Source organism: Leptodactylus fuscus, chromosome 9, assembly GCF_031893055.1.
Source record: "Leptodactylus fuscus isolate aLepFus1 chromosome 9, aLepFus1.hap2, whole genome shotgun sequence".
Classification (NCBI taxonomy): Eukaryota; Metazoa; Chordata; class Amphibia; order Anura; family Leptodactylidae; genus Leptodactylus; species Leptodactylus fuscus.
Genome location: NC_134273.1, coordinates 37,055,346 through 37,082,871, shown reverse-complemented (window position 1 = coordinate 37,082,871; position 27,526 = coordinate 37,055,346). Strand labels below are relative to the sequence as shown.

At 41.0% G+C, this 27,526-nt stretch overlaps 1 protein-coding gene across 2 annotated transcripts in view; it reads right to left on the bottom strand.

Annotated features, from left to right (window-relative positions):
* Positions 1 to 21,750, bottom strand: part of LOC142218262 (6-phosphofructo-2-kinase/fructose-2,6-bisphosphatase 4) — a 52,741-nt gene extending 30,991 nt beyond the window's left edge. The window contains exon 1 of one of the 2 annotated variants that reach the window (XM_075286848.1): positions 21,520 to 21,750. In XM_075286848.1, the coding sequence (XP_075142949.1) occupies positions 21,520 to 21,574 (55 nt within the window). In that variant the 5' untranslated portion in view covers positions 21,575 to 21,750. Of the gene's footprint in view, positions 1 to 18,775; positions 18,895 to 21,519 lie in introns of those variants that run through there. The other variant, XM_075286849.1, reaches the window with a different exon arrangement.
* Positions 21,751 to 27,526: the final 5,776 nt, after the last annotated feature.

Here is a 27,526-nt window from a genome sequence, read left to right as displayed (position 1 = left end):
ACCTGGCACATGCACACTTTTGTGTGCATGAAGCCTTAATGTGAGCAGAGTCATAAAGTGCTTTTACCTCTGCACTGTGCACCTTACGTCGCACATCCTTGCATCATATCAAATAGAAGATTACCTTTTTATGCATCCGATGACTTATCCCTGACCTCTATAACAGCTGTCGGCTTTGTAAATTGTCTCAACTTTTACCTACAGTTTAGCAATAATCATGGTAATGTCTGAACCCAATACTAGGTACTAGAAACAAATGAACTAATGCTGAAAAGATACTCTGCTAAAAGAGCAAGAACACGTCATCTTTCAGTTATAGTAAATATATGTAGTTTCTCATTAATGAAACACGGCTGATCTTGTGTCTAAGGCTCGCTTCACATCTGCGTTTGGGAATTCCGTTCCCTTCTCTGCATGAAAGATGTGGAAAGAAAAGCGCTGCAAGCAACACTTTTCTCTCCATACACGGACCCCATTATAGTCTATGGGGTCTGAGGGTTTCCTAAGGTAACCGCTTTGGAGCACACTTCCATTTTTCTGAAGGTCTGGAAAAAGTGTTTAACCTTGACATGGAGTTAAACTATAGATTTATAAAGAATATTTTGAAATATAGTCAAACATCTTTGACGCGACCACCCAAAATAGCATAAGGGTAAGTTCACACGGGGTATTTTGGTCAGGATTTTGAGGCCAAATTCGCCTCAAAATCCTGATCAAAAAGACAGCTCCTAATGAAATCAATGGGAGCTGGTCAGGTCTTTTTCCAGGAGCTGTTTGTTCAAGCTTCCGGAAAAAATAACGGATATGCTCATTCTTCAGGCCAATTTGCGAGGCGAACCACTCCCTCCTCCTGATTAGGCCCATTCATTTGGCCTAATCCGCAGCGCCTCAGGTTCCGAACCAATAAACTCCGTGTGAGCTTACCCTTAGAAGGGTTGTCCAGCCCCAAATCAAATTTTCATACTGCTGACTTATCTTACCTATGACAGGCCATAGGTATGTGAGATGTCGGGTCCCAAGACCTGGCCTCTGGAAGCTGCTAGTGAATGGGTGGTGGGTCCACTACATAAGGCCAGGGCCCCACGGGACATAAACGCTGTGATTTACGAAAAATCGCGGCTTTGTACAGTGCAGGCAAAGTGGATGGGATTCATGCAAATCCCATCCCCATTTTGTGGAAAAGATCGCAGCACGGACACGCTGCGATTTGCAAAGCCGTTGCGGCTTTGCAAATCGCAGCATGTCAACTATATCTATGGAAACACTTTCCCGTAGATATAATGGGAAGAGAAAGTCCGCAGAGGAAAACTCCGTAAACTTTCTCTTCAAAGCTTTATCACTGCTTTACGGCGCTGCACACACTGCATGTCCACTAGCAGCTTCCAGAACCCAGAGGTGACTAGAACATATGATCTGTGCAGGGTCCAGGTGTCGATCCTGACAGATCACATTCTGGTGACCTATCCTGTTGTCATCAGTATGGAAATTCAATTAGGGGCTGGACAACCCCTTTAGGCTAAAGCCCCATGTAGTGGGGCTGCAATGAATAAGTATTGGGGGAAAAATTGCATCACAATTTTTGCTGCAGCGCTTTTCACAGAAAGTCTACAGAAATTTCTCTGCAGACTCTCTACTCCAGTTATACCTTTAGGGAAACTTTCCAAAAGCAAAACGGTTTGCGAAAATGCAGCATTTCCGCTGTGCGTATTCTTCTGCAATGTGTGAATGGACTTTGCAGGGACTGTAAAACGCCACATTTTTGCTGTGGTGTTTACACCACATGGGGCTCTGGCTTTAAATGGTCTTCGTGCAAGGTGGTACTCTCAGAGAAGACAGCCAGCATGCCTGTTATATGGTAAAATCTGAGAGCAGCTGATTGATACAGGAGTTGAGTGTCTGACCACCAATCTAAAGAGAGGTCGTAAATATAAAAAAATCAATGAAAGCCTGAAAAAAAACCTCCTTAGGCCGGGGTCCCACATGGCGTAAATACAGCATTTTACAGTAACAGCAAAGAGGATGAGATTCTAGCGAATACCATGCCCACTTTGCGGTAAAAAACACAAGTACAGACACATGGTGATTTACAAAACGCAACTGTTTTATAAATTGCAGCATGTCAATTATATCTACAGATACGCCGGCGGTTTCCCTAAAGATATAATTGAAGAAGAAAGTCCGCAGAGGAAACCCTTGCTTACTTTCTGTGCAAAGTACTACAGGAAGAACCGCTCTGCGTTGCTGCTGCAGTTTTTGCCGCAGTGCTTTGAACTGCGGGACAACACGTGGGGTCTTAGCCTTAAATATATCCTTTCACCACATGAATATTAGCCCTTTAGTTGCATCCTATAAGGCAGGGGTAGGGAACGTACGACTCTCCAGTTGTTGCAAAACTACAACTCCCAGCATGCATACTTGCTCTGCTGTCTTTGGAACTCCCATGGAAGTGAATGGAGCATGATGGGAGTTGTAGTTTCACAGCAGCTGGAGAGCTGAAGGTTTCCTAACCCTGCTATAAGGTAATCTCTAGAGAAGGAACCACCTGCTGACTGAGAAAATCCCACTGCCCAATGCTCCAGGAGTGACAGCCATTATGGTTTGAGAATGCATTCATGTTTTGTCCTGGAGATGAAGGACCGAACGCTCCCTCCCCCATGTACTTAGTACCAGTGTTTTCCTCTACAGATTTGACTCGATGAAAGCAAAAGAGAAAATGCAATGTTTTAGGATGATCCAAACTTTAAGTAGAAAATATTATCAGGAGACGTTCACCTAATACCGTATTGGCACTTTTATTGGATTGAGCTATTTGTAACAATAACTTTGGAAAATAGAAATTTACTGCCATTAACAATAAACAAGATTGTCATATTCGCTGATCTAAGCCTAGGCGAGGTTTCCATGATACTTTTCTGAAATTCAAATGTGTTTTTTGAAAACCTCAATGTGTATTTAAAGCACTGTGTGAACCCAGCTGTACACAATGAGTCCCGGGCACATCCATCATGAAGTTACATATATGTATACCTGTACCTTTATCATGTCAAGCCATGTCAAGTACAGGTACAACTCAATTATTGCGCACATGCAATAATTGGGCAATTGCAACAGGTGCAATTATTGGGCACATGCAATTCCCACTTTCTGCTGGACTACCCCTTAAGTTTGCCATCGCTTCAAATGAGAAAGTATAGGAGCAACACATCAAGTAAGGCCTTATTCACATGTCTGCATATCATGTATGTGTGACATCTGCATTTTTCACAAACAGTCCACGCTCAAAGATGGCGGAGTGCTGTCTATGAAAAGCAGATGTGGATGTGTGAATGAGGCCTAACGCCAGGTTTACACTAGCGTTCAGGTTTCTGTCCTTTGAGGTCGCATGGGAACCCAAAAGACCAAGACCCTGACTGCTTAAAAAGCAGCAGACCCCACAGTCCAGCCTAAGGCTTGCAATGCAGTCCGAAAACATCATCTCAGAGCACATTTGCTCTCCCTAAATGAACTCTTCCCCTTCTATTCTACATTATTCCCCAAAACTAAACACCTTCATGTAACACTAATCCCGCACTCTGTGCACTTCATATCTGCACAATACACAGTGCCAGGCTCAGGCAGTATTATTTGTACTACCTAGTATTGTAGCATATGACTGGATCAGTATACCATCCGGCACTGTCACCACTTCTGCCAGCAGGACCTTCACCGCTATTGCTGGAGCTGATAAATAATGTATAAGTCTGTAAATGTATCGTATGATTGGCAAAGTGCTGCAGAGTATGTTGGCGCTCTATAAATATATTATCTTTATTGCAATAAAAATAATAATCACCGCCACATGTGCGTCTCACCCCCCTGAGAAGGACACACAATAGCCAATTTGAGCTACTTGTCTCAAAGAAGTTTCATTATATAGGATTAGGTTTACATGGTCTTCGTCTGCCACCTTGTGGTTATTTCAAGCTGGTGCAAGTGAATAGCTGGTGTTTCCCTATCGTGCGGGCAAAAACTCCACATATCCCTAGTAAATCATGTTATGCTAGCCAGTCTCACATCACTAAAGGTCAGTAATATTTCTGTCTTCCAATATTTGTCTATAAAATTAATGTGTAGCAGTCCTTTACAGGGAGTATATTACCACCTAAGTCTCTGCTAAACCAATTCTATGCTGGTGTAGGGGATCTTAGTGACCAGACTTTTCTTGGGTTAAAGTGTAATCTTGAGAAAATCCATTTGTATTCCGTACATAAATGTGCTGTTCATTGCAGCAGGGGCATGGCCGCTTCTGCTGGGGCACCTGTTTTCGCTGTGGTTACAGTCACATCCTGGGTGCACCATCAGCTCTTTTGCATATAGATGAAAAGTGGATGACTTGTCAGCAAGCCTGCACTTTCTCACAAGATTGGCATGTTCACCATGTTATTACCTACCCCATAACAGCATGTAAGTGGTTAAAGAGGTGATTTTACTGGTGCTAGATTCACTTTCAATGCATTACTTATACATGGACACATTTCAAGAAGTGAAACCAAACCGCTCTACTCTTGGCAACTAAACATCTACATTCAATAACAGCTGATCTATGCACATAAGATGGCACTTCATAAACCTGCTCGGATGTGCTGAGCAAAAATAATGACTACCATAGACAAGATACCAAGATGCTAGCAGGTACCCGAAAAATACTCAGCCTAGAAAACAATAGGGACTGCATGTTAAAATCTGCTGCCCTAAACATAAGATTACCAGTGGGATCCAACAACATTCATGTGAGGTTTGTGACCAAATTTAGTACAACATGCGAGATCTTTTGGCTCCTGGTTAATTTATCTATTGTCTAACTCTGTGCACTAGTAGCCTCTTATCTACAACCTAGCAGTGTTAAAAGATCTCAGAGTAATAAAGTGTAGAAGCAGCAATTATTTCAGTGTCTTTTCTATCCCTTCTACCCTCTTGGTAGACTAATATGTGAAAATTAACTCTCCCTAAAAGTGGAGAAACAATATTTAATTAGATATATTACCAAGTTTCATATATTTGCCTGTACTATTCATATGAAAAGTTGTTTATACCTGGAGACAGACATTAAGCAATCACAAAATATAGAAACCATGTCATGTACCCTAAGGTAGTTCCCTTTTTTCTGTTCGTAAACCATTTGCAAGATTTGTCCAGAATCCTTTTTTCATTGCATATTTGCCTCCCATATAAAGTCTATGGGGGAAAATGCAGCTTTTCATAGGAAAAATTAAAACACTGCTTAAAAAAAAAAAAAAAAAAAAAAATTATGCTGCAGAAAATGCATTGTGGGGATGACATTAAACTAATTCTCATTCACTTTCCTGGGACTGTAAGATGCAGCATTTTTTTTCTGCAATGTGCAGCCATAGTTGTAGTACCGTCACATACTCATATGACTTAACATTTCCCTTATCATACCAGTGATATGAGCAGTTATTTCCTGCTGTGTAATGACCCTGTGTGATGTGAACTACCTAACATCTTGGGAGGAAATTGCTTACACCTTATGTAGCTGGTATATTTTTGTTATTATACTTGAAAAGAACCTCTAGCCCCATTCTGTGCAATAGTTCCCAGCGCCAGAAGGCAGCCGGATCAGCAGATCTTGGACCACAACTGATCACATATTGTGCACAGGTCATCGGTATAAAAGCAACCACCTGGCACAGAAAACCCCTTTAGGCAAAACCCCATGTAGCAGGCCGCAGCAAAAAAGCGCTGCGGGAAAACCAACGGCGGCTACGCATCGTGGAGATACCTGAACATCACTGGTATACTTCTTTAAATATGCCTGTTGGCTGCTGTTATTATTATGAGTTTAAAGAAGACCTTTCATCAGTTCCCCCAATTCTAGTTAACAGTTGTAGCTCCACTGATTCCAGCACAGTTGGAATTTTCTCACTAGTCCCCACCATTCCTGAGCAACAAGAGTTTTTTGTTTGTTTGTTTGTTTTTTTTTTGTTTTTTTTTTTTTTTGGGGGGGGGGCTGCTATGTTTCACTACGTGGGGCCTCAAAGGCTTTTGTTATTTCTTTTTAGCATTTCAGATAATTTCCTGTTCTTCGATTCGTAGGAACTCCTTGTGGTTTGGAGCATCAAAGAAAAAACACTGGTGGTCAACATGAGGTTTCTCACAGCATCCACTGCAGCACAGCAACCTGTGACGTCAAATCCTGCAGTCTATATTACAGATAGCAATGGCTTGAAGGTCACTAGGACGTGCAACGTGATTGCCAGCGTGTGACCTGTGTCTGTCAAGAAATGCTTGAACCTGCTAGTGAAGAGTTCTTGTCATCTTTCCAGAGAAGTTATTACATGGAATTAGAGGAAAGGTCACAAGGATTGGTGTTGGCGGAGATCCAGACTATTATTCACTCCAATATCTCCGTAGACTAGAGACGTTCTTTGTATAGTTAACCAATTCACTACAAGAACAATCATTAATATTTCATGCCCTGCACTTAGTCTGATGAAATCTTCAAAACATTCTAAAAAATAGAGACAAAAATTACTCTGTACGGACTCATTTTATGGATGATTATAAGCAGTGTAACTGGAATCCTACAGATCACAGAACCTTTTGCTCTATTTTAATGAAATAAAGTTTTCTGGCCTCAAATTGCATTTTCATACTGATAGCCTATCCTGTAGATAAGTCATCAGTATGTAATCTGTCGGGGTCTGATATCCTGAACCCCATGCTGACCAGTTGTAGCAGCAGCCGGAAGCTGCTAGTAATAAGAGCAATGGTGCAGTTCCCCAAAACCATTGTCCACTAGCAGCTTCCTGCCCACAGAGGGGGGGGGGTCCAGGTGTGGATAGGTCAAGATAATGAAAACTCTATTAGGTTTTAGGTTACATGCTGAAGACAATGGAAAAAGACAGACATTAAAAACGAATGAAACTTTCAGTGTCTAATGTCAGTTTTCCATCAGTGTCACTTATTTTTCATCAGTTTCCTGTCTGTGGTTCTATTTTTAAGGTCCGTTTTGCAACATTTTTTAATCAGTCACTGTGAGGGTGGATAGAGGGTGACTTTTCATTACCTTTTTTCATTTCTGTGACCCAACCATCTTATCCACTTTTAACATCAATGAAGCCAATAAACGGACATTAAAAGCTTACCCCATAGACTGTTATTGGGTCAGTCAGGACAGAAAAACAGACAAAAATAGGACATATCTTATTTTTTAGCGGATGTTATTCACTGTCAGTTACAAATAGTAACGTGTATCTACCCACCTGACCCTATGCTATATATAAAAAAAAAAAACACATAAATATATATATATATATATATATATATATATATATATATATGTACATGGGGCCTTATATTCAAATGTTACGGGAACAACGGAGCATTACCACTCTATGCTGTTCCAAAAGAGGAGAATAGGTGCTACAGAAACAGTGTACAGCTGCAGGGGTATGGAAACAGCCCAGCTGGATGTGCTATGTTCCATAACTCCCACTTTCCTCTATGGGGGTTAGGGGAACAGCATAGAGCAAACACTGCTTGGTTATTAATGTAACCCCCATCTTGGGACTTAGAAACAGTTAATCCCATCTCGGCAGCGATAAGGAGCTGTTCCTTTTTTTTTTTCTTTTTAAACCACCTGTTTTGAGCTCGTATACAGTTAGCCATCTGTGCACACCAAATACGTCTTTTTAAAAAGTCGCTTCCATAATAGGGAGGCATAGAAAGTAGACTAGTATCTAGATGGAAGTATTAAAGTGTACCTGTAGTTCTAAACAACGTTTTATAAAGGAATAGTGCATGTGAATATAAGAAAATATGGAATATAGAAGATTTGTTTCCTTCTTATTAAGCTGTTCTCCTGCTTCTTCAATCTAACAGCCCGCTTGTTTACATAAGATTTGTCTCTGTATTCTGCCTCCCACATAGATCTCAATGGGGGGGGGGGGGGGGAAGAGTTGGAGGCTACTGACAGTTGCTTAACTGATTTATTTCCCCATTCTGTGCACTGGTAGCCTCTTATCTACACAATGTTACAAGAACACAAAATAGCAGAGTATAACAGTAACAATTATTGAAGTGTGTTTTCTAGCAGCTTCTTCATAAACTAACATGTAGAAAGTAACTCAGCTTGAAAAGGGAGCAGAAAATATATTTATGCAATAAGATATTACAAACTTTCTTTTATAAGGGTGCATTCACACTGAGTAAACGCTAGCTTATTTTGTAGAGTAAAATTACACTTGTAAATTTTGCTATCCCATTGACTTCAATGATATTTTTTTACACGTGTAAAAAATACGCCTGTAAAAATACGCTTGTAAAAATACGCCTGTAAAAATACGCCAGTAAAATGTCATTGAAGTCAATGGGATAGCAAAATTTACAAGTGTAATTTTACTCTACAAAATAAGCTAGCGTTTACTCAGTGTGAATGCACCCTAAGCATGTACTATTCATTTATGAAAAGTTGTTTATAACAGGGAATACACTTTAAACTTCTAGCTTCACCAAACAGATCAAACATCATGCACCATTGACCAGTTTGGCGTATGTTATGGTAACACAAACTCAAGCAAAACTGACTTTAATGCTAAAGCCCCACGTTGCGGGAACGCAGCTTTTTTTGTTGTGGTTTTTTGAGCCAAGGCCAAGAGTGGATTGAACAGAAGGTAGATGTATATGAACTTACTCTATATTTCCCATACCTTTTGTAGCCATTCTTGGCTTTGGCTTTAAAAAAAAAAAAAAAAAATGCAACAAAAAAAGCCTTAGCCTAAAAATTCCCGTTGTGATAAAACTCCCTTCCCAAATGTAGTTACATTTTTTAGGGGCCATTTACATAGAGAAAACATGCAGCTTGACTTTGCAGATTGCAAAGGGCTGGAATTTGGAAAGAACTCTGAAAAAGTCTGTAGTGTGAACAGGGCCTCACTCCATAACAAATCCCTACTGGTGATGTTTATATGGCAATAGCAGTCATGTCAGATTCACAAAAAAATGAACACTGCAGCCAGTCATTGGTCTCTCGACCTATTTTAAAAATATTTTTTTGCCCAGACAACCTCTTTATGTGAGGTTCTTTAAGGTTCAGATTAGAATGCAGCTCCCTTATAAATTACAATTCGTCAAATCCTTTCCTCGGCATGAAGGAGGGATGAGCACACAGAGCATGGAGGCTGCACCTTACAACGGTCCATAATTTACTGATGGTTGCTAAGGAGCTTTCAAATCCCTGTAACAACAGTGATCTATGTTTAGAGGATGTAGATAATTTATGAGGAATCACTCATAATGCTGTTCCCTAATAAAGCTACCTCCTCTCTTGTCTCCTTCCTGATGTACATATCTGAACCTGTGCAAGATATAACTGTGTATTAGTAACTGTGTAATAGACGTAGAAGTGGTGGCAGGACCCGCAAGGCTGTGGAAAAATAGAAGAAAATAGAGTTGGAGTAAGTGGTTTGGCATATTGACTAAACAGCCCTCAGCACTGTGTAAGGCCTCATAAGCCAGGTCCATGGGTGAATGGACACCACATAGATTATTTCTGGGTACCTCCCATGCTTCCACGGACCCATTACTTTAACTGTGTGACCAGGCTGTAAAATGAACTGGATAGGACTAGAGATGAGCGAGTACTATTCGAAACGGTAGCTTCGAATAGCATGCTCCCATAGGAATGAATGGACGCAGTCGGCGCGCAGCTGGGGCCGGCGTCCTGCCGCTTAACCCCCTGCGCGCCGGCCGCTCCCATTCATTCCTATGGGAGTGTGCTATTCCAAAGTACCGTTTCGAATAGTACTCGCTCATCTCTAGATAGGACCTGTCCTGAGTTTTGCCTTGGGTTCACGACCCTATACACGAGCCCATGATATTACATGGTTATGTGTATGGGGCTTAGGAAATAATGGGTCAGTGTATTAGCTGTGAAAAACACAGCTAGCACATTGACAATGTACCCCTTAGTGTCTTATTCAAAAAAACATGCCGTTCACTTGGTCATGATGAAGTACTTTTTCACAGCCAAGTGTGTACCTGCAGGTAGCCAGTATTCATGGATCTCCCATAGTCTATCGAAAGATCTGTGAATATGGGAAATATCATGTTTTAGCACTTAATGGATTGGTCACATGGACCATTTCTAAAAAAAAAAAAAAAAAAAAAAAACACAACAAAAAACCCCGCACAGAATTATATGTGTGAATAGATTCAATACAATGGCTAGAACACGGCCCGAGAATCAAGAATGATTACGGGCCCCCCAGGGCTATTAGCGTGGGGGACACATGGTGTCACGGTCCACTACAGGTTTTAATTAAAAATTTTGAGGTACTTTGCTGTGTTTTTTGGTCTTTTTCTGCGCCTTTTCTCCCTTTTTTTCTCCTCAGGTGCATATTAGTACTTACCAAGGGTCTTCCCCCTGTGGACGCGGTAGCCATTGGTTTCATCCTGCTTCCAGAAGTTTCTATCACCAGGCAGTTTTCTCCAGTAACATCAGCTGATTGGTTGGAGTAGTTCTAGCGGCGGGAAATTCAAATATAAAAGGAGGAGAGCCCCGCCGTGGTCAAGCAGTTTCTCTGAGGAGCTATAAAATCCTGAGCCCCCGCCCGCGCCCTCTTTATCAAGGACTCGCATATGAACTGTCGCGATGTTTGTGGGAAATGGTCACCCAGCTAATGCTGGGACTAGGTGGTTATAGATTCTGGTATTGGTTATTGTTAATTTTTGGTTGAGTTAATATATTTGATTACTGATTTATTAATTTATTAGTTATTGATTTTATCGATTAATTATTTAATAATTAATTTATGTAACCCTTAATAAACATTGCAGCCTTATTCATCCACAAAAGAAATGTTAAGGGGTTAGGAATTAGGAGTTGGGCCTGTGACACCACGGTCCTGATGAAATATTCTTGACGCTAGGTTCACACCGGCGTTCGGGTCTCCGTTCTGTGGTTTCCGTCTTCTGCATGAAAGAAGACGGAAAATACAGACCGGGTCCGGCCGTGAGCGGTGGTGAGCGTTTTATGCTCTCCGCCGCGAAACTGGTTTCTTTAAACCGGACATAGAGTACTGCATGACCGACTCTGTGTCTGGATTTTAAAAAAACGGTTTCACGGCGGAGAGCATAAAACACTCACCGCCGCTCAAGGCCGGACAGCATTCAAACGAATGGGTATGAAAGAGTCCTGCAGGTTTCTGTCTCTTGCCTCTGTTTTGTGCAGGAAACGGAAACCTGCAGAACGGAGACCGGGCGCAGATGTGAACGAGCCCTTACTTGCTTCTGTCGTCTGTCTTTTTTATTTGGATATCTTTCTAGCTATGATCAGTTAGCTCATATTCATGTTTCATGAACAAGGCAAATAGGACAGAAAACGCCATGTACCTGTTGCTTTAAGGGCCTAAAGTGATGCCAGGCTCAAAACGGTTACCAAGGAGACTGCACGTAGGTCAACTAAAACTCCTGTTCTTTTGTAAATGACTCATCCCAAATCTGTAGGCTTCTTTCTACTCCGCCTCTCTCTTTGCATAAACACGAATATTAACTCTGTGCAGCTATGACGGTGCTGAAGCATTGGACAGGGGCCATGTGTCCGAACACTATATGGCTTACGGTAGTTTCTAGGTAAAGATTACACAAGGAGGAAGCATGACCTGCTACACTCCTCGATATAAGAAATAATACCGCACAATCCTTCACTCCTCAGTAACTCTTCCTGTTTCCCTGAGTGTTTCTTGTTAACTCTCTCAGCATTTACAATGTTATTGACGAGCACAAATAAAGTAACCAAAGTTCCAGGGTTGCATGATTTCCGGTCACAAAATAAAGTCTAGAATTTATCAGATAATTTGTGGGCACAGGCCAGGCTTGGACGAGCCCACAGGTGAACAGTTGAATCCCCAGGGGGACCCTGAATTCATCCTGGCATGGCAGAGCACACTCATTCTACTTCATACTTACATAGTAGATGAGGTTGGATGAAGACATCAGTCCATCAAGACCAACCTATAACCCTACAATCCCTACAGTGCTGATCCAGGTGACGGCAAAAAACCCCATGAGGCTCATGCCCATTGCCCCATTTCCGGGGAAAACAATTCCTTCCCGACTCCAATCTGGCAGTCAGTATAAATACCCTGGATCAACCCTTCATACTGATATTCATTATACAGCATTTCAACTGACTAGTATACTGGGTAGATTATGTAAAAAACCGCCACATTTATCTACTGTAGACGCACTGGATAGCTGAGATGACCTCTAGGTGCAGAGTCAGGCCATCCAGTATCCTTCCTCCTAGGCCCCATCTTCTCAATCACCAATTATCTTACTGTTGCCTGAGGTCTGCTGCTATGAGAGCACATATCCCTAGCTCACAGAGGTAAGAGGTCCTCGTCAGGCAAGGGCTAGGTAGCAAGATACTACTGAAAAATACATTTATGTTGGCAACATTTAAGGAATTTTGGAACGTGTCAAGTAATATTTGCATGTAACTAGAATTTCACTAGTGGGTCTTAAGTGGCCTAGTCGGACTGGCACAGACCATAATACTCTCTGACAAATCCCTTTTGAATTGGAAAGTTTAATGCATAATAATACATCATGAATAATCCTCTGGTTTATTATTATCTGGGGGGGGGCACTCCTATTTTTATTTTGTGAGAACGGTTACCAGGCAGGGCTGTTTTTTAGCTTGTTTACCTCATCCCGTGATCTCAACAAAATTAGTAGGTCTAGAATAGAAAATAAGCAACCAAATAACAAAGCTATTGCACATGGAACGCCCCTTTTTTGACAAATATACTGTAAGTGATGTAATACTGAGTTAGAACATGCACTTTGTCATGTTGACTCTTAATGGGAAATTCAAGACATTTTCGCAAATGCTATTTCTGTAATGTGGACACAATTGCCCTGAGGTTTCGATCTACGGGAATGAATTCTCGATTTAAACAAACGTATGACTAGAAAACAAACAAACAAACAAAAATACACATCAGGACGGTGACTCCCTAAAGACATGTATAGCATTTAGGGTAGGGCTGCACAGAGACTGATTGATCTTAAAGCTTATCTTCTGTTATAAACAACTTTTCATGAGGGGCCACACAGTGGCTCAGTGGTTAGCACTGCAGCCTTGCAGCACTGGAGTCCTGGTGTTCAAATCCCACCAAGGGCATTAAACCATCTGCAAGGAGTTTGTATGTTCGCCCCGTGTTTACATGGATTTCCATCCCATATTCCAAAAAGACATACTGATAGGGGGAAAAAATGTACAATGTGGGGGCTCACAATCTACATTTATAAAAAAAAAAAAAACTTTTCATGAGTGAATAATGCATGTGAATATAATAAACTTTGTAATATATCTTATTAAATAGTTTGGTTTCTTTCACCACTTTTTAAGCTGTTTTCCTTTTATTATTTTCATTCTGACTACTTATTTACATTGGATTTGTCTCTATTTTCAGCCTCACACATAGAGCTCTATGGAGAAAGGAGGGTTAGGAGAGAGTAGGATTCACCTACAGGCTAGATCATTCATTTATTGCCTCATTCTGTGCACTAGTAGCCTCTTATCTACAACCTAGCAGAGAGTTCAATAAAGCAGAGTGTGAAAGCAAAAACAATTATTTCTATCTATTCTTAAAAGACTAATATGTAGACAGTAAGTCTGCCTGAAATGTGAGGAAGAAAATATATTACTTTAATAAGATATATTAAAGGGTTATATAGTAACCTTTACAATTCGTTTATGCAACATTGTTCATAACTAGGTATGCTTTAACTTTCTAGCTACATTAACAGTCTAAGGCATTATATCATGTTGAATGGCACTTAACGGACTGCTGCATACACTAAAAGAAGAATTAACCCAGAACTATAGACCCTTCTAGATAGTTGTTAACTGTCCTGAATTTTCTGGGCTAATGCCAAGTTTAGGGCCTATCCTGGCAAACTCAGGCATGGCTGAAAAGCAGTGAGCTACCTGGTTTGGCGGTCCTAAAACATTCCTATATTACCGACCAAAAAGCTGGCAAGGATGCTCCTGTCAACCGGTTCTCAGTTTCACCCATTTCTAAACAAGTGGAAATCAAACCAATATACAGTAGTTACCATAGCTCCAAATCTGCCTAACATCTGGAACGAAAACAAAAGTGTTGCGTTTCGGATGCAAAAAAAATTGAAGATCTTCTGAAATTCAGAAGTTCCTCCAGTACAAACTTCCAGAGAGCACACCAGATCAGTTTCTTGTCTCAATACACAACATACGTATTTCTGGAGACCCTTCTGAGAAGTAACAGAGGCTATGACAAACAGATTGAACTGAGAACTCTGATCCCTGAACTCTGATCTGATTTTACATTTCTTTATCACTGGCAAGGCTGGTATCATTGGTATCTCAACATCAACTACATCAATGGGAGCTCAGAAGCAGTAATAGCTCCTGACTATTATACAGGGCACAAAGCTATCCAACAACCACTAGGAAATAAGTCATCACATTTGAGTGTCTTCTGCTGGTGTTAGAACCTGAGTAGGATTGAGCCGATCTTGGGATTTCAGGATCGATTTCAAAATCCGATTTCCGATCAATTCCCAGCCAATTCTGATCAAGAAATTTGCTCTATCGCCGATCGGGATCCGATCTTTTCCGATCCCGATCCTCAACCCTAGTCAATGCTTCTCTATGGGAAAAGTCACTTGAGGGTTGAGCCGATCTTGAAATAATCTCCGACCTCGATCCCGCTGGAAAAGATCGGGTTGGAATTCCGAACACGATCGTGAAATTTACTCGATCGCTGATCGGAATCCGATCTTTTCCGATCCAGATCGCTCAACCCTAAGCCTGAGCCCACTAGAGGATCCTCTGGTACTTTGGTGGACCCGTCTGACACCGCCAGTACTGTATATGAGATACTCTGGTAAATCATTACATGCACTGTTGTTTCTGTCTGCAGCCAGCCGTGATATCACATCTATGGACACTTTTACAGATAAAACCGCCCCCTGTACAAGATAATGTAGGGTAGGAAGTAATATTCGTTGTAGATAAGAGTAATGCAAGCTGTTAGGACCGTACTTACTATAGATAGATACTGAAGCTAGTATCTGGACGACTAGTCCGGTTTATGGGAAATCACTGGCTTTTGTAACGCTTATATCAAATCTTGGGTTTTAATAGTCTGAAGACACATTGAGATTGAGTATTCCACATTTTCTGAAGGCTATATTCTAAGTCTCTATTATATGGTCCACATTACAGATGCAAATCCCATCCGTCCAGGGGTCTAATGAACCAAACTTACAGCACTGTTATGAGCGGAACGTGCTTTGTGAATGTAATATGGACAAAGTGTTATAACCTTTACAAAATACAAAAAAAAAAAAAAATCATGTAGTAGTAACTGAAGACTTTTACAACTTTCCTTGGCCATTACAGGTAAATGCCTGCTGGATACATAATAGAAGTACGGTGTACCCCACTACCCTGGTTATCACTTCCTTATCATGTTATTATTACTGCTTAGCAAAAGCTTTAGCATCATCAGGTTACTTGTATTTGGTAATACTGATCTTTTATTATGTACTATGTTAAAGTGTCTTCCTTGTAACCAACACTATGGCTTCAATGCTTGTCACTGGGACAAAAATTCTTTGTATTGTGCATACACTTGTGAATTTGACAAGGTTAAATAAAATCTAAGCTTTTCATACAAAACAGTCGGAAATGTGTCATATTCTTTGCTAACTTGAATACCTTCAAAGAGGAACCTTGAGTGGAAATTCTCTCTTTATTGAGCACAAATAGGAAAATTTGCAAAGAGAAACAGATCAGTAAATCCATTTTTCAAGAAGCATGTCCTGATCTACTATTTTATCCTACTGTTTTTATATGGCTTGTCCATTACATTCCCAGAAATTAATAGGTTCACCTTAAAGAAAGCCAGTCACCAAACAGCCCATACTGAAGAATAGCATTGTCAGATAGTTGGGGTTTATGTTAATAGAGTGTCTTTTACTGCTTCTCGGTTGGTCCCTCTATTGCACAGATAAGTTAATGAGCTGTTTGATGCAATGAGGGCGTCACCATTGCTCTCATTACACCAAAGAATGATGGTTTCCAGTGCCCAGTCCCTGCCTCCCTGCTATGACTGACACAACACTGCCTGTATATGTCAACTGTCAATCACAGCGGCATGGTACAGTAGCGTTTTGCTGTGACAAGAGCAATGGTGACACCTTTGTTGCACCAAACAGATCAGCAATGGAGGCACCAACCGGGAAGAAGAGGAAAAAGCTCTTTATTCACGTAAACCCCAACTATCTAACTGTGCTTATAATACAATAAGGACCATCTGGTGATAGACTCCCTTCAAGTCTGTGTTCTACCATTGAGGTAGCTGCATATGAATGAAACCCTGCCAATATGTGGCTGCCAAGGATTGCACAATTATACAATTAAACACTTGTATAACCGTGCAATCGTTGGTGGCCGCCTGTAAGTGGGTTTTCTTCCACACACGGCTGCACAATGTCTGAACAGAGCCCGAAGATGCCCCTACATGATCAATTTTTGCATTAGGTGTTCTGAAATCAAAGCCATGTGTGGATCAAAAATGGAAAGTATCAAGTACAGGTGAAATTATTATTATTATTATTGTTTTTTTTTTAAATCTGCTCCTGGTTGTAGACAGAGGTTGTCCTTACAGGTTTGCATTCTTACATTGTTTTAATGTGTTTTTGTTGCAATTTTAAACCTAAAAAATGTATTGTGTAAGGGCACCCTCAAAACTGTATTAGAAAAATCTGATGCAGAACTGATCATGTAAGGGCAGCCTCACATGTCCAACAACACCCAATCATACCGTGATTGAAGCAATATTTCCTGTTACTGGAGGAAACAGCTGCAAGTCCCTAAGTATCAGTAGAATATACACCACTTTTTAGGGTCCATTCACATGGAGGAAAATGGTGAGGAATTTAGTGTGGAATTTTCCACGCTGAAAAAAAAGGTAGCAGAACCCAATGAAATCAATGGGAGGCTTTTTTTCAGCATGGAAAATTCCACACAAAATTCCCCACCATTTTCCTCCATGTGAATGGACCCTAAGACACGGTTCACAATTGCACCTGTTCTCCGTTTCAGGTTTTCGCCCCCTGAATCCACCTAAAAAAATGAGGAGAGAAAAGTCCTGCAAACAGGAATGTACTCTCTGCATTTTTACACCTTTTTTGGGTGGAAACCAGGCAGAAACCCGGCAGACTCCATTATATTCTAAGGGGTCCTCAGGTTTCCACGGGTAACTGCCTTTTTAATCAGATTAGGTTTCCATTCGTGGGGTCCTCAAGTGGATTTAGGATAACAGATTTATTCTCTGAAACTTGATACAGCACCACACATAGGTGCTGGTCCGTACAGGAACCCTTGGGACTCTGCATGCTGCCATACAGGGTCCATGAACCCTAGCTTGAAAGAGGTAAGGTGGTCATACACGTTAGACAATCAATGACCAAAACCATTCATTTCTGTGCGAATGGCCAACTACGTGTTTGGTGGAGTCCTGACTATAATGTCAGGAGAAAGAAAGGAAGGGTATGTTGGATTTTTGGTATCCAGCAGCAGGTTATGCCTGCCCCCTCTATAGCTAGGGGATATTCCTAGCAGACTCCCGATACACATGTATACTCTTTAGCCAAGCATGCATGTGTTTTCAGCAAGCTTGGATTGTACATGACAGAATTTAACATGATGTATCCCCAACATGCTGAACAACTCTCAGCCAACCAAATCACACACATAAGGTGTAAGTACAGTACAGTACAGTGTTACAACTAAGGCTATGGTCATATCTGTGTTGGGTGACCGTTCGGGGACACTTTCCCCCTTTCCGCTTAAAATATGCAGAGAGAAAAGACCTGGGCGGAAAGTGGGCAGACCCCATTATAGTCTATAGATCCGCGCGTAACCGCTTTTTAAGTGGATAGGATTTCCGTTTTTCTGTCCCCCAAGCGGACCCAAAGAACGGAAACCCAAACACTAATGTGAACCTAGAGTTAGTGCAAACATACTGTATATGGCAGCCTGTATTCTGTAGGCTGCAGAAAGTGACAGGAATTAATGTGTGAGGCTTTAGTTTGTGCAGACATAAAGCATTTTTTAATAGTCCCAGAGGACTTTTATTGCCTACTGTTACATCCCAGGCAGACAGACTATCCCAGAACCCCTCACCATGGTATTTATTAGGAACGCCATGATGCCTGGTATACCAGAACAGCTATTTATAGACCCATCACACATGCTGCTCCACAGAGATTACAGACCTGAGGACATTGGAATGATAACACAATAGCTAACTGGAGAGGTCATGCAAAAAAAAAAAAAAAAAAAAAAAAAAAATCACAGGCCTGCTAAAAAAATATTCACCCTCTTGTAATGAAGAACCTCCAAAATGGCAGCAAATATTAGTAAACAACTGTTTCTATGGCAACAGTGCAGTTTTTGAGGCCTGCGCTCCACATCATCATCTGACTATAAAGAGAATAGAAGACTATAAATCCCTGTAAGGACTGACATGTATAACACTACTACAAGCCTTACTGACATATGCAAACAGAACAACAATCAATGCTCTGTATACAAAGCCTGTCGCAGAAATAGATTTGTCCTTGTAATTTACATTATTACGTAACAGACAATAATAACAGTTTTACAGTATATGTATACACCCAACGTGGCAGAATTCCCAGAAATCTGAATTGCTACCTACAATGTTTGCTGTGCCCACCTTCACCAGAAACAAGCAACATGGGCGATATATCTGTGAGCCATGGGGCGGAGCGGCCTTTAGTTTCCATCAGATACTTGGGCCTAGGTGCGACTGTAACCTCTACCCCCCTAATATCAAACCACAGCAAGATGATAATTCATCAAATAATAAACAATAATTGTTATGTGTAATAACCAAAGTATCACAATATGTTTAACGGATATCAATGGGTGACGGTAATAATATTATGTGTAAATGGTCATTACATATAATGGAAGTTGCTTCGCTAAGCTGGAAAACCTGAACGCAACAGTGGCCCATGTTTACTAAGTCCAGAAAGTGGTCAAACTTGCGTCTCACCTTGTCCTTATGTCGCCTCAACTTGCGCTTCGGGGACAAGCCAGGCCACCCTATTTAGTATAACTCACACCAGATACCAAACGTATCATGACTGGCTTCGATTTAAGACCAGGTGAACCTATGTGCACAAGACTTAATAAGAACCTACAGCCTCTTTGTAATTTTGGCGTGTCTTTTGAGGAATCAGTTACGACTAGCATAACAATTGCAAGTCGTTATATGTTCTCTCCATTGTGTGATATTATGGGGAAGAATAACAGGGCTATATTTGCCACAATAAGAATTACAGCTTCTTCCAATAAGCTATCCCCGCTATGGCAAATTATTGCTGCGTGGATAGGGGATAAATGTCTTATCAGAGGGCACCCCCAACCCCAGCGACACTGAAAAGAGCAGCAGGCATGCTTGATCCTATTCACATGCGTATTTATCAGTCCATTAATGCAGGCGCGAACAGAACCCCCATTTCTGAGATCAGTAGGTGTCCCGGCAGATAGGGGATAAGAGTCCATAATAGTAGAACAAATATGGTCTGTATATTGCTTGCATTTCCCAGAAAGAATCTGGTCTGGGGACTTGGGCTTCTTGTGTCATAGGGGTCCCTGCCTCCCCATAGCTCCAGTATAGTATGGGACAGTATAGCCTCAGGGATGCAGAACTTCTAATATCATAGATCATAATGACGCAAGGAGTTCAAGTCTCTGACCCAAATTCAGCCTGGATAGTATAAGCAATATATGGTCCAGATTTTATCCATATGTAGGAGGCCTCGAGTGTCCTCCCACCTTAGGCCTCATGTGCACATGTATCTTATGACTTTGTACAACCTCCAGTAACGCAGCCCCCGATAAAGTCTATGGAACCTACTATACTTTTATATGCCTCAGATTTTATAAAACCATTGTATAACTTGTTGGAATTCTCCACTAGGCAGCATACTATGGAGGTGATCACCACTACAAGCATTGATTTTAGAGGAAAACACCTCTGTACTGCAGTACTATAGGGAAGTATAATAATGGAGAGTGGATGTCTCTGTAATATATATATGAAGGCACTCGGTGTAGCACCGCACAATGCTCTGCCATATATATGTACCTTAAAAGGCACATCCATCATGTAATCATCATGTCACGTTGACATGTGAACAGATGTTATTAGTAGGGGGTCTGTAAACTTGGACTCATTCCTTAATAAAAGTGGCATTGACAGAAGTACAGGCTTTATATCTGAACACCTTCCAATGGAAATTCTGATGACAGTAAACCCTGCCCCATTTTTCCATTTACTATATCATGCTACATTTTAGGCAGGAGTCTAACTTCACAGCCATCAACAATGACAAAAACTCTAGGCAGGCTTCAGAATACTAGTAACTCTTTTTTTTTTCTTCTACAGTTATATAGTCTTCAGGGGTTAATACTCCATCCACAGAACCTGGCGTGGATAGGGAATACACAATAATGACTTTTTTTTTCTATACTTTGTATATGGTCCATGGGGATCGACAGTCTATCTGCTGTGTATCAGTAAACAATGGCAGTGTATACAGGGCTGGGCTAGTGCCTGTGTTTACCACACAGTACTACGTAGCGAGCATGCTGGATTGGATGCAAAACAACAAGATGCGCTTGCAATGCTGTATCGATGTGTCGTATAAAGAAATAGCAACCATAAGGCACATTGATACATATTAGTAAAAAAAATTACACCAATATCTGGGACGCTGACTGACTGCTGTGATAGATATTGGTTTTAGGGGTGGAGGTCATGTGTCATTGGTGTGACAGATGTACACAAGATCATTGAGGTATATGTCACACACAGGATCCATGCTGTCATGTGTCCTGTGTACCCGATAATGTGACAAATGGCCCACAAACACCAAGCCATCTGTCAGAATGACATAAAAATTGCTTCCTGCTGCGTCCATGCATTTGGCATAGATAGGTGCGCCATTTATCACTTTGTTACCAGTCCCCATATACATAGCAAAGGATACGCCAATACTATACAATAAAATAACAAAAATAACACACAACGGACAGGCTCGACCTGTTGTACTCACTTTACACATGGAAATAGTTCAATTGTGTTTGTCATATTGTAATATGTGACATTTCCAGGAATACACACGCCAACTGGTGCGGGATAGTGTACAGATATATACATATATACCCAGCTATATACATTGTAGAAGAGTCAGTGCACACTTGAGAGGGGAAGAAGGATGCAATAAAGCAGGGTAGCCACAGACACAGGGGGGCAGACATACATGGGGGGCACATACTTTGTACACGTGTGTTTCCATGCACTGCAGAACGTACACATTCCGGCACACACACACACACACGTTAACCCCTTGCAGCCCGTCTCCTACCTCTCCGCCCCCTGCCGCCGCCGCCGCTGTTGTTGTTGCCACCGCTGCCCCTCATTGCTGTGCGCAGTGCTGAGAGCTGCTCCCTCCAGTGTCAGCACAGCCGAGCTATGGGGGAGCCGGGCAGCTGCATGCTGCTAGTGCCAGCCTCCGGTGTGACCCCAGCCTGCCATGTGTGAGTGCCCCCTCCTTATTACAGCCAGGACAGGGGCACCGAGGAATGTAGCTGCCTGGCCCCTCCCCCATGCCTGCCTCTCTCACACAGCCCGGCCATAGGACGGGATCACTGAGGGGGGAGGAGCCTAAAACGGGGAAGAGACGCACAATCACACTGGGCTGTGTTTACACACACAGGGAGGCTCGTCTGCCACACCTGTAACCCTTCCGCTACCGCAGCCCTCATGATGCTGATGTCAGTCACAAGTCTGGTAGCCCAGGGGGCAGATACATTACACCCGGACTGAAATGGCCGACAACAGAGAGAAATAAATCATTTGCAGCTCACAACAAGGCGCTTTGTCACATGGGGACTGTGGAGTTAGTGGCTGACATACAGGGCAATTTATATAGCAATATATTCTTGTCACATGGAAGAAACCCACTCAAATATGGCAAGAACATCCAAACCCAATACAAGTGGTGCCCTTAGCTGGAGTTGAACCCAGGGCTCCAGCACTGCATGACATCAGTGCTAACCACTATCCAGTCTCTCCACAGATGTGAGTGACATTGCTCTATGCAACCTGTAATACAAGTGCTGGATAAAAAGCAATCAAAGCAATAAAGATTCCCCAAATTGGTATAAATACATCTGATCCCACAAAAATAAACGTCTTATCCTCATAGATTGTGAGTCAGTCACTATTAGTATTTTATTTGTTTGTGTACCATATGTAAACCCTCAAATGTACAGCACCATGGGATTAATATAATAATGTACAGCACCATGGAAATAATATAATAATGTCCAGCACCATAGAATTAATATAATAATGTCCAGCACCATGGGATTAATATAATAATGTCCAGCACCATAGGATTAATATAATAATGTACAGCACCATGGGATTAATATAATAATGTACAGCACCATGGAACTAATATAATAATGTACAACACCATGGGATTAATCTAATAATGTACAGCACCATGGAATATAATAATGTACAGCACCATGGAACTAATATAATAATGTACAGCACCATGGAACTAATATAATAATGTACCGCACCATGGGATTAATATAATAATGTACAGCACCATGGAATATAATAATGTACAGCACCATGGAATTAATATAATAATGTACAGCACCATGGGATTAATATAATAATGTACAGCACCATGGGATTAATATAATAATGTACAGCACCATGGAATTAATATAATAATGTACAGCACCATGGGATTAATATAATAATGTACAGCACCATGGAACTAATATAATAATGTACAGCACCATAGAATTAAAGGATTATTATTATTATTAATAAAAATAAATATAAGAAGAAGAAGATACATACAAAGAAATATAAATAAAGTTACAGGGGTTGGAATATGGGAACTCAATTTTTTTTTGCAAAGTTTTAGATTTTTTAAGGGGTTATAACACAAAGAAATTTATATAAATTTGGAATCACCGTTAATGTATCGACCCATGGAATACAGTTATGTTATTTTGGCTGCCCAGTGAACGCCTGTAAGAAAGTTACCCAAATGCAGTTCTTCCCTAATTCTACACTATTCAGATTTTTTTCCTACACCTCAGTACATTGTACAGAATATTAAATGGCCCCACTACAAAGTACAATTTGTCCCACAAACATTAACCCCTTCCCGACATGCGCCGTAATAGTACGGCGCGTGTCGGGTCTGTAACTATGGCGACCGCCCGGGAGCCGGGCGGCCATCATAGCCGCCGGGTGTCTACTGCTTTAAGCAGTAGACAACCGGCTCTAATGCCTCCGATCGGTCCCCGGACCGATCGGAGGCATTAACCCCTCCGGCGCTGCTGTCAAAGGCGCCGGAGGCGCCATCTTCCCGGCGGCGCATGGGCGCCGCCATTTTGGCAGGGATCGCCGGCTCCTGGAGCATGCTCCAGGGCCGACCCCCCGTTGCCATGACAGCCGGGAGCCTTGTTAAGGGCTCCCAGCCAGTCTGCAAATTCTCTCTTTTGCAGGCTGGTGTATACAGCCTGCAAAAGAGATGATGATTTTTTGCAATGCATTGCAATGCATTAGCATTGTAATGCATTGCATTAGTGATCAGACCCCCTGGGGTTCAACACCCCTAGGGGGTCTAATAAATGCAAAAAAAAAAATAAAAAAAAAAGTAAAAAAAAATATAAAAAAATATAAAAAGTATTAAAAGTTCAAATCACCCCCCTTTCCCTAGAACAAATATAAAAGTAGTTAAAAACTGTGAAACATATACATGTTAGATATCCCCGCGTCCGAAATCGCCCGCTCTACAAATCTATAAAAATATTTTTCCTGTTCGGTAAACGCCGTAGCAGGAAAAATAGTCAAAAGTGCCAAACCGCCGTTTTTTCACTGTTTTAATTCTGATAAAAATTTGAATAAAAAGTGATCAAAGCAATAACATTTCCCGAAAATGGTAGAACTAAAAAGTACACCCGGCCCCGCAAAAAAAGACGCCCTATGCATCCCCGTACACATATGTATAAAAAAGTTACGGCCGTCGGAATATGGCGACTTTTAGAAAAAAAAATTTTAACACCGTTTTTGGAATTTTTTTTAGGGGTCAAAATGTAAATAAAACCATATAAATTTGGTATCCCTGGAACCGTACCGAAACACAGAATACAGGGGACATGTCATTTTGGCTGCACAGTGAACGCCGTAAAACCAAAGCCCGTAAGAATGTCGCAGAAATGCATTTTTTCTTCAAATCCACCCCATTCTGAATTTTTTTCCTGCTTCCCAGTACATTATACGGAATAATTAATGGTGGCATCATGAAGAAAAAATTGTCCCGCAAAAATTAAGACCTCATATGACTCTGGGAGCGGAGAAATAAAAAAGTTATGGGGTTTAGAAGGAGGGGAGTCAAAAACGAAAAACGAAAATCAAAAAATGCCATCGGCGGGAAGGGGTTAAACCTGATACTCTGTGAACGGAAAAGTCAAAAAGTTATGGCTTTTGGAAGGCAGGGAGTCAGAAACAAAAATTGAAAATCGAAAAATGCCTGTGATGGGAAAGGGTTAAAAAGGCAAATAAAAGTTCCTTCAAAAACTGTCTGCAAGTACCAAGAAGAACTGATGGAAACAAAGGGCAAATGTCACATCAAGTATCGATGTGATTTAGATTATTCTTTTGTTCATTTACTTAATTCTTTGCACTTTGTTAATTGACAACAAATGTAACTATCTACATTTCTATCTTTGAAAGCATTCTTACTTTGCAGCATTTTTTCCACACCTAACTAAAACTTTTGCACAGTACTATAAATAGAGAGAGAGATAGGAAGGATTCACATTGGTTTAATATGGGCTCATTCTTGTGCCCAGCCTCCTTAAAATGCCACCTTGTTAGGCATGAAACAGTCTACGAAGGCTTTTTTTGGCGTAAGGTCAAGGCCTTACATAGCGAAAACCTGTAAAAAAAATTGTATCCATAGTGTAAAGTACTGCGTCTGTTTTCTTTCACAATGAAGTCAATGGCTGATGGATACAAACAGAAGGTAATCCTGTCCATTGGTTTTTGGTAGGGTGTGGGGTTTTATTTTTTAACAGATTCTTCAAATGGATTATCAGTGAACATGTGAACGTAGCCTAAGTATTGGTCCATGGCTATTCAAGTCAATATACTGTCTGTGTAATACATCACCGCTCCTTCAGAGTGAGTGATGCTCCTTGAAACATTTGTAGCTCTACTCTATCCAAGAAATGAGGATCATGAATAGAAAAGATCCCTCCCCCATTAACTCAGAACTCCATGGTAATGGGTTTCCACACTACACAATCCCTGTACTGCACAGAGGGCAGAGAACAGGTCACATTCTGCAGCCAGAGTCTCGGAGTGGCCATGTTACATCGGGTTTCCTTATTGCCATACTGTCCTTCATACCAATGTCTCCTGCTTGTAAAGGGGGTGATACAAGTGAATATAAAGAAATGACTAAAACCACAATTCCATAATATTCAATCAATTATGTATAAGATTCTTTGCATCTCAGACACTACAGTTGGTAGAGCAAGCAGTGACGTGTTCCTTCCATAGCTGCAAGCCAGTACCTAAAGGTAGACAATACGTTCTAATCCATTTGTATAATGTTACAATGTTATATTTATAATTGCATGCTATAAAACTTCCATTAAATAGATTATATCCGAATTTAGAAGACACAAATGACATGAATGTCTGGTTTTTAAGAAAAAAAAAAACGATACATCTGTAGAAACTCATAGAGATGTGAAGAAGTGATGGATGAGTTTTAATTAAACCCCTGATAAAATAATTGAAATGAAAAAGAAAATTCAGAGCGATGTCTGAATCATTGAATTAGCATTGTCAGGCTCGTTCTTCATGGAAGATACAATAGAGTAGTATCCGCCGGCCATACAAAATACTTTGCTGTAATGAACCTGAAGAATAGCAACCCCCATTGAGAAGTGGTGAGGGGAAAGTTCCTATATTTGGGAAGGTCAGGAATGAAGGACTGAAGGCATCGGCCCATCCCCCAAACCCAGACTGATGAGTTAGTTATAGACGTCTGGCATTTGTAAAGAGTCTTGGAAAGCTAAACTAGATATGTCTTTATTATTTATTTAGAAAGCCACATGAAACTAACATAACAGTCATGGAATTATCTTAAATGAATATAGATCTGATGAAAATGTTCGAATTTGGGAGCAAAAAGGAAAAAAAACTTTACATTCAGGCAAACAGTTTCAAGGCCATCTACACACGGCGAGACATCCACCGAAATTGCATTGAAAACCAGTCTTCTAGGGAGTCTCAAAGTAGACACATAATATATGCACATTTGTCATAAGACATCTGACCTATATAAGGGGATAGTCTTCACAGTATGCACAGTAAGTAAGCGGCCATTTTCTCGTGACCTGTGGGCATGCACAGTCGGCTCTGCCTGAAGCCTACAAGATTGACCACCTGCTCCGGAAGAAGACGTGTGAAGAGGACATTCCTGTAGAAGATGGAGGCGTCGCTGGAGAGTTCTCTCGCAGCAGTGGGGACGCCCCCAGTGCTGTTTGAGCGCTGGGGCCCGCCCCCAATGCTGCGAGAGAACTCTTTTGCAAAAATACAGGAAGAAAGCTCTTGTTTCACAATAACCCTTTGATGGCCTGAAGGCTTAGGAAGGTTATGTCTACATCAAACATATATACACGTAATATTCTAGACGTTTATTGTTACAATGTTGGATGGATAAGAGACATATGTCCTTCCAGTTCCATCAACAAATGAGAAAGGACGTGGCTTAAAGGTGAGGTGTGCCCTTCCCTTTCCCATGCTTATTATACAGTTGCTTCAGCATGTCTGCGCTTACCATTCTGGTCTCTTCCTGAAATGCAACACTAAGTTACAACATGCAACATACTGTCTAATAATGTGAGAAGAATAGTGTAATATTACAGCAGGGAAATCCGATAATAATTTCATAAAACAATCCAAAAACTGAGCTCTAGACACCATCTCTATATAAAGAGCCTACATGGATTTTTGTGAACCACTGACTTCATCATTAACATGTCTGACTATATGAATATTTGGTATCATTGGATTCATCTTTATGCCTACGTGTTTCCAAACATCAGTAATGGTAGAATACGGCTAAAGGTCATGGCAAGGTCAACATTTTCCCATAGACATTTTGATTCTATATTACTTAGTAACTGAAGATCATTTACTACTCTTTTTTGTTACCTTTGCATCTGTGCAAAGTGAACGTTTCTTCAGTCTAGTATATTATAATAGTTTACTGCGGAAGGTGACTTTGACAGATCAGATTCAGCAATGTGAATTGTATT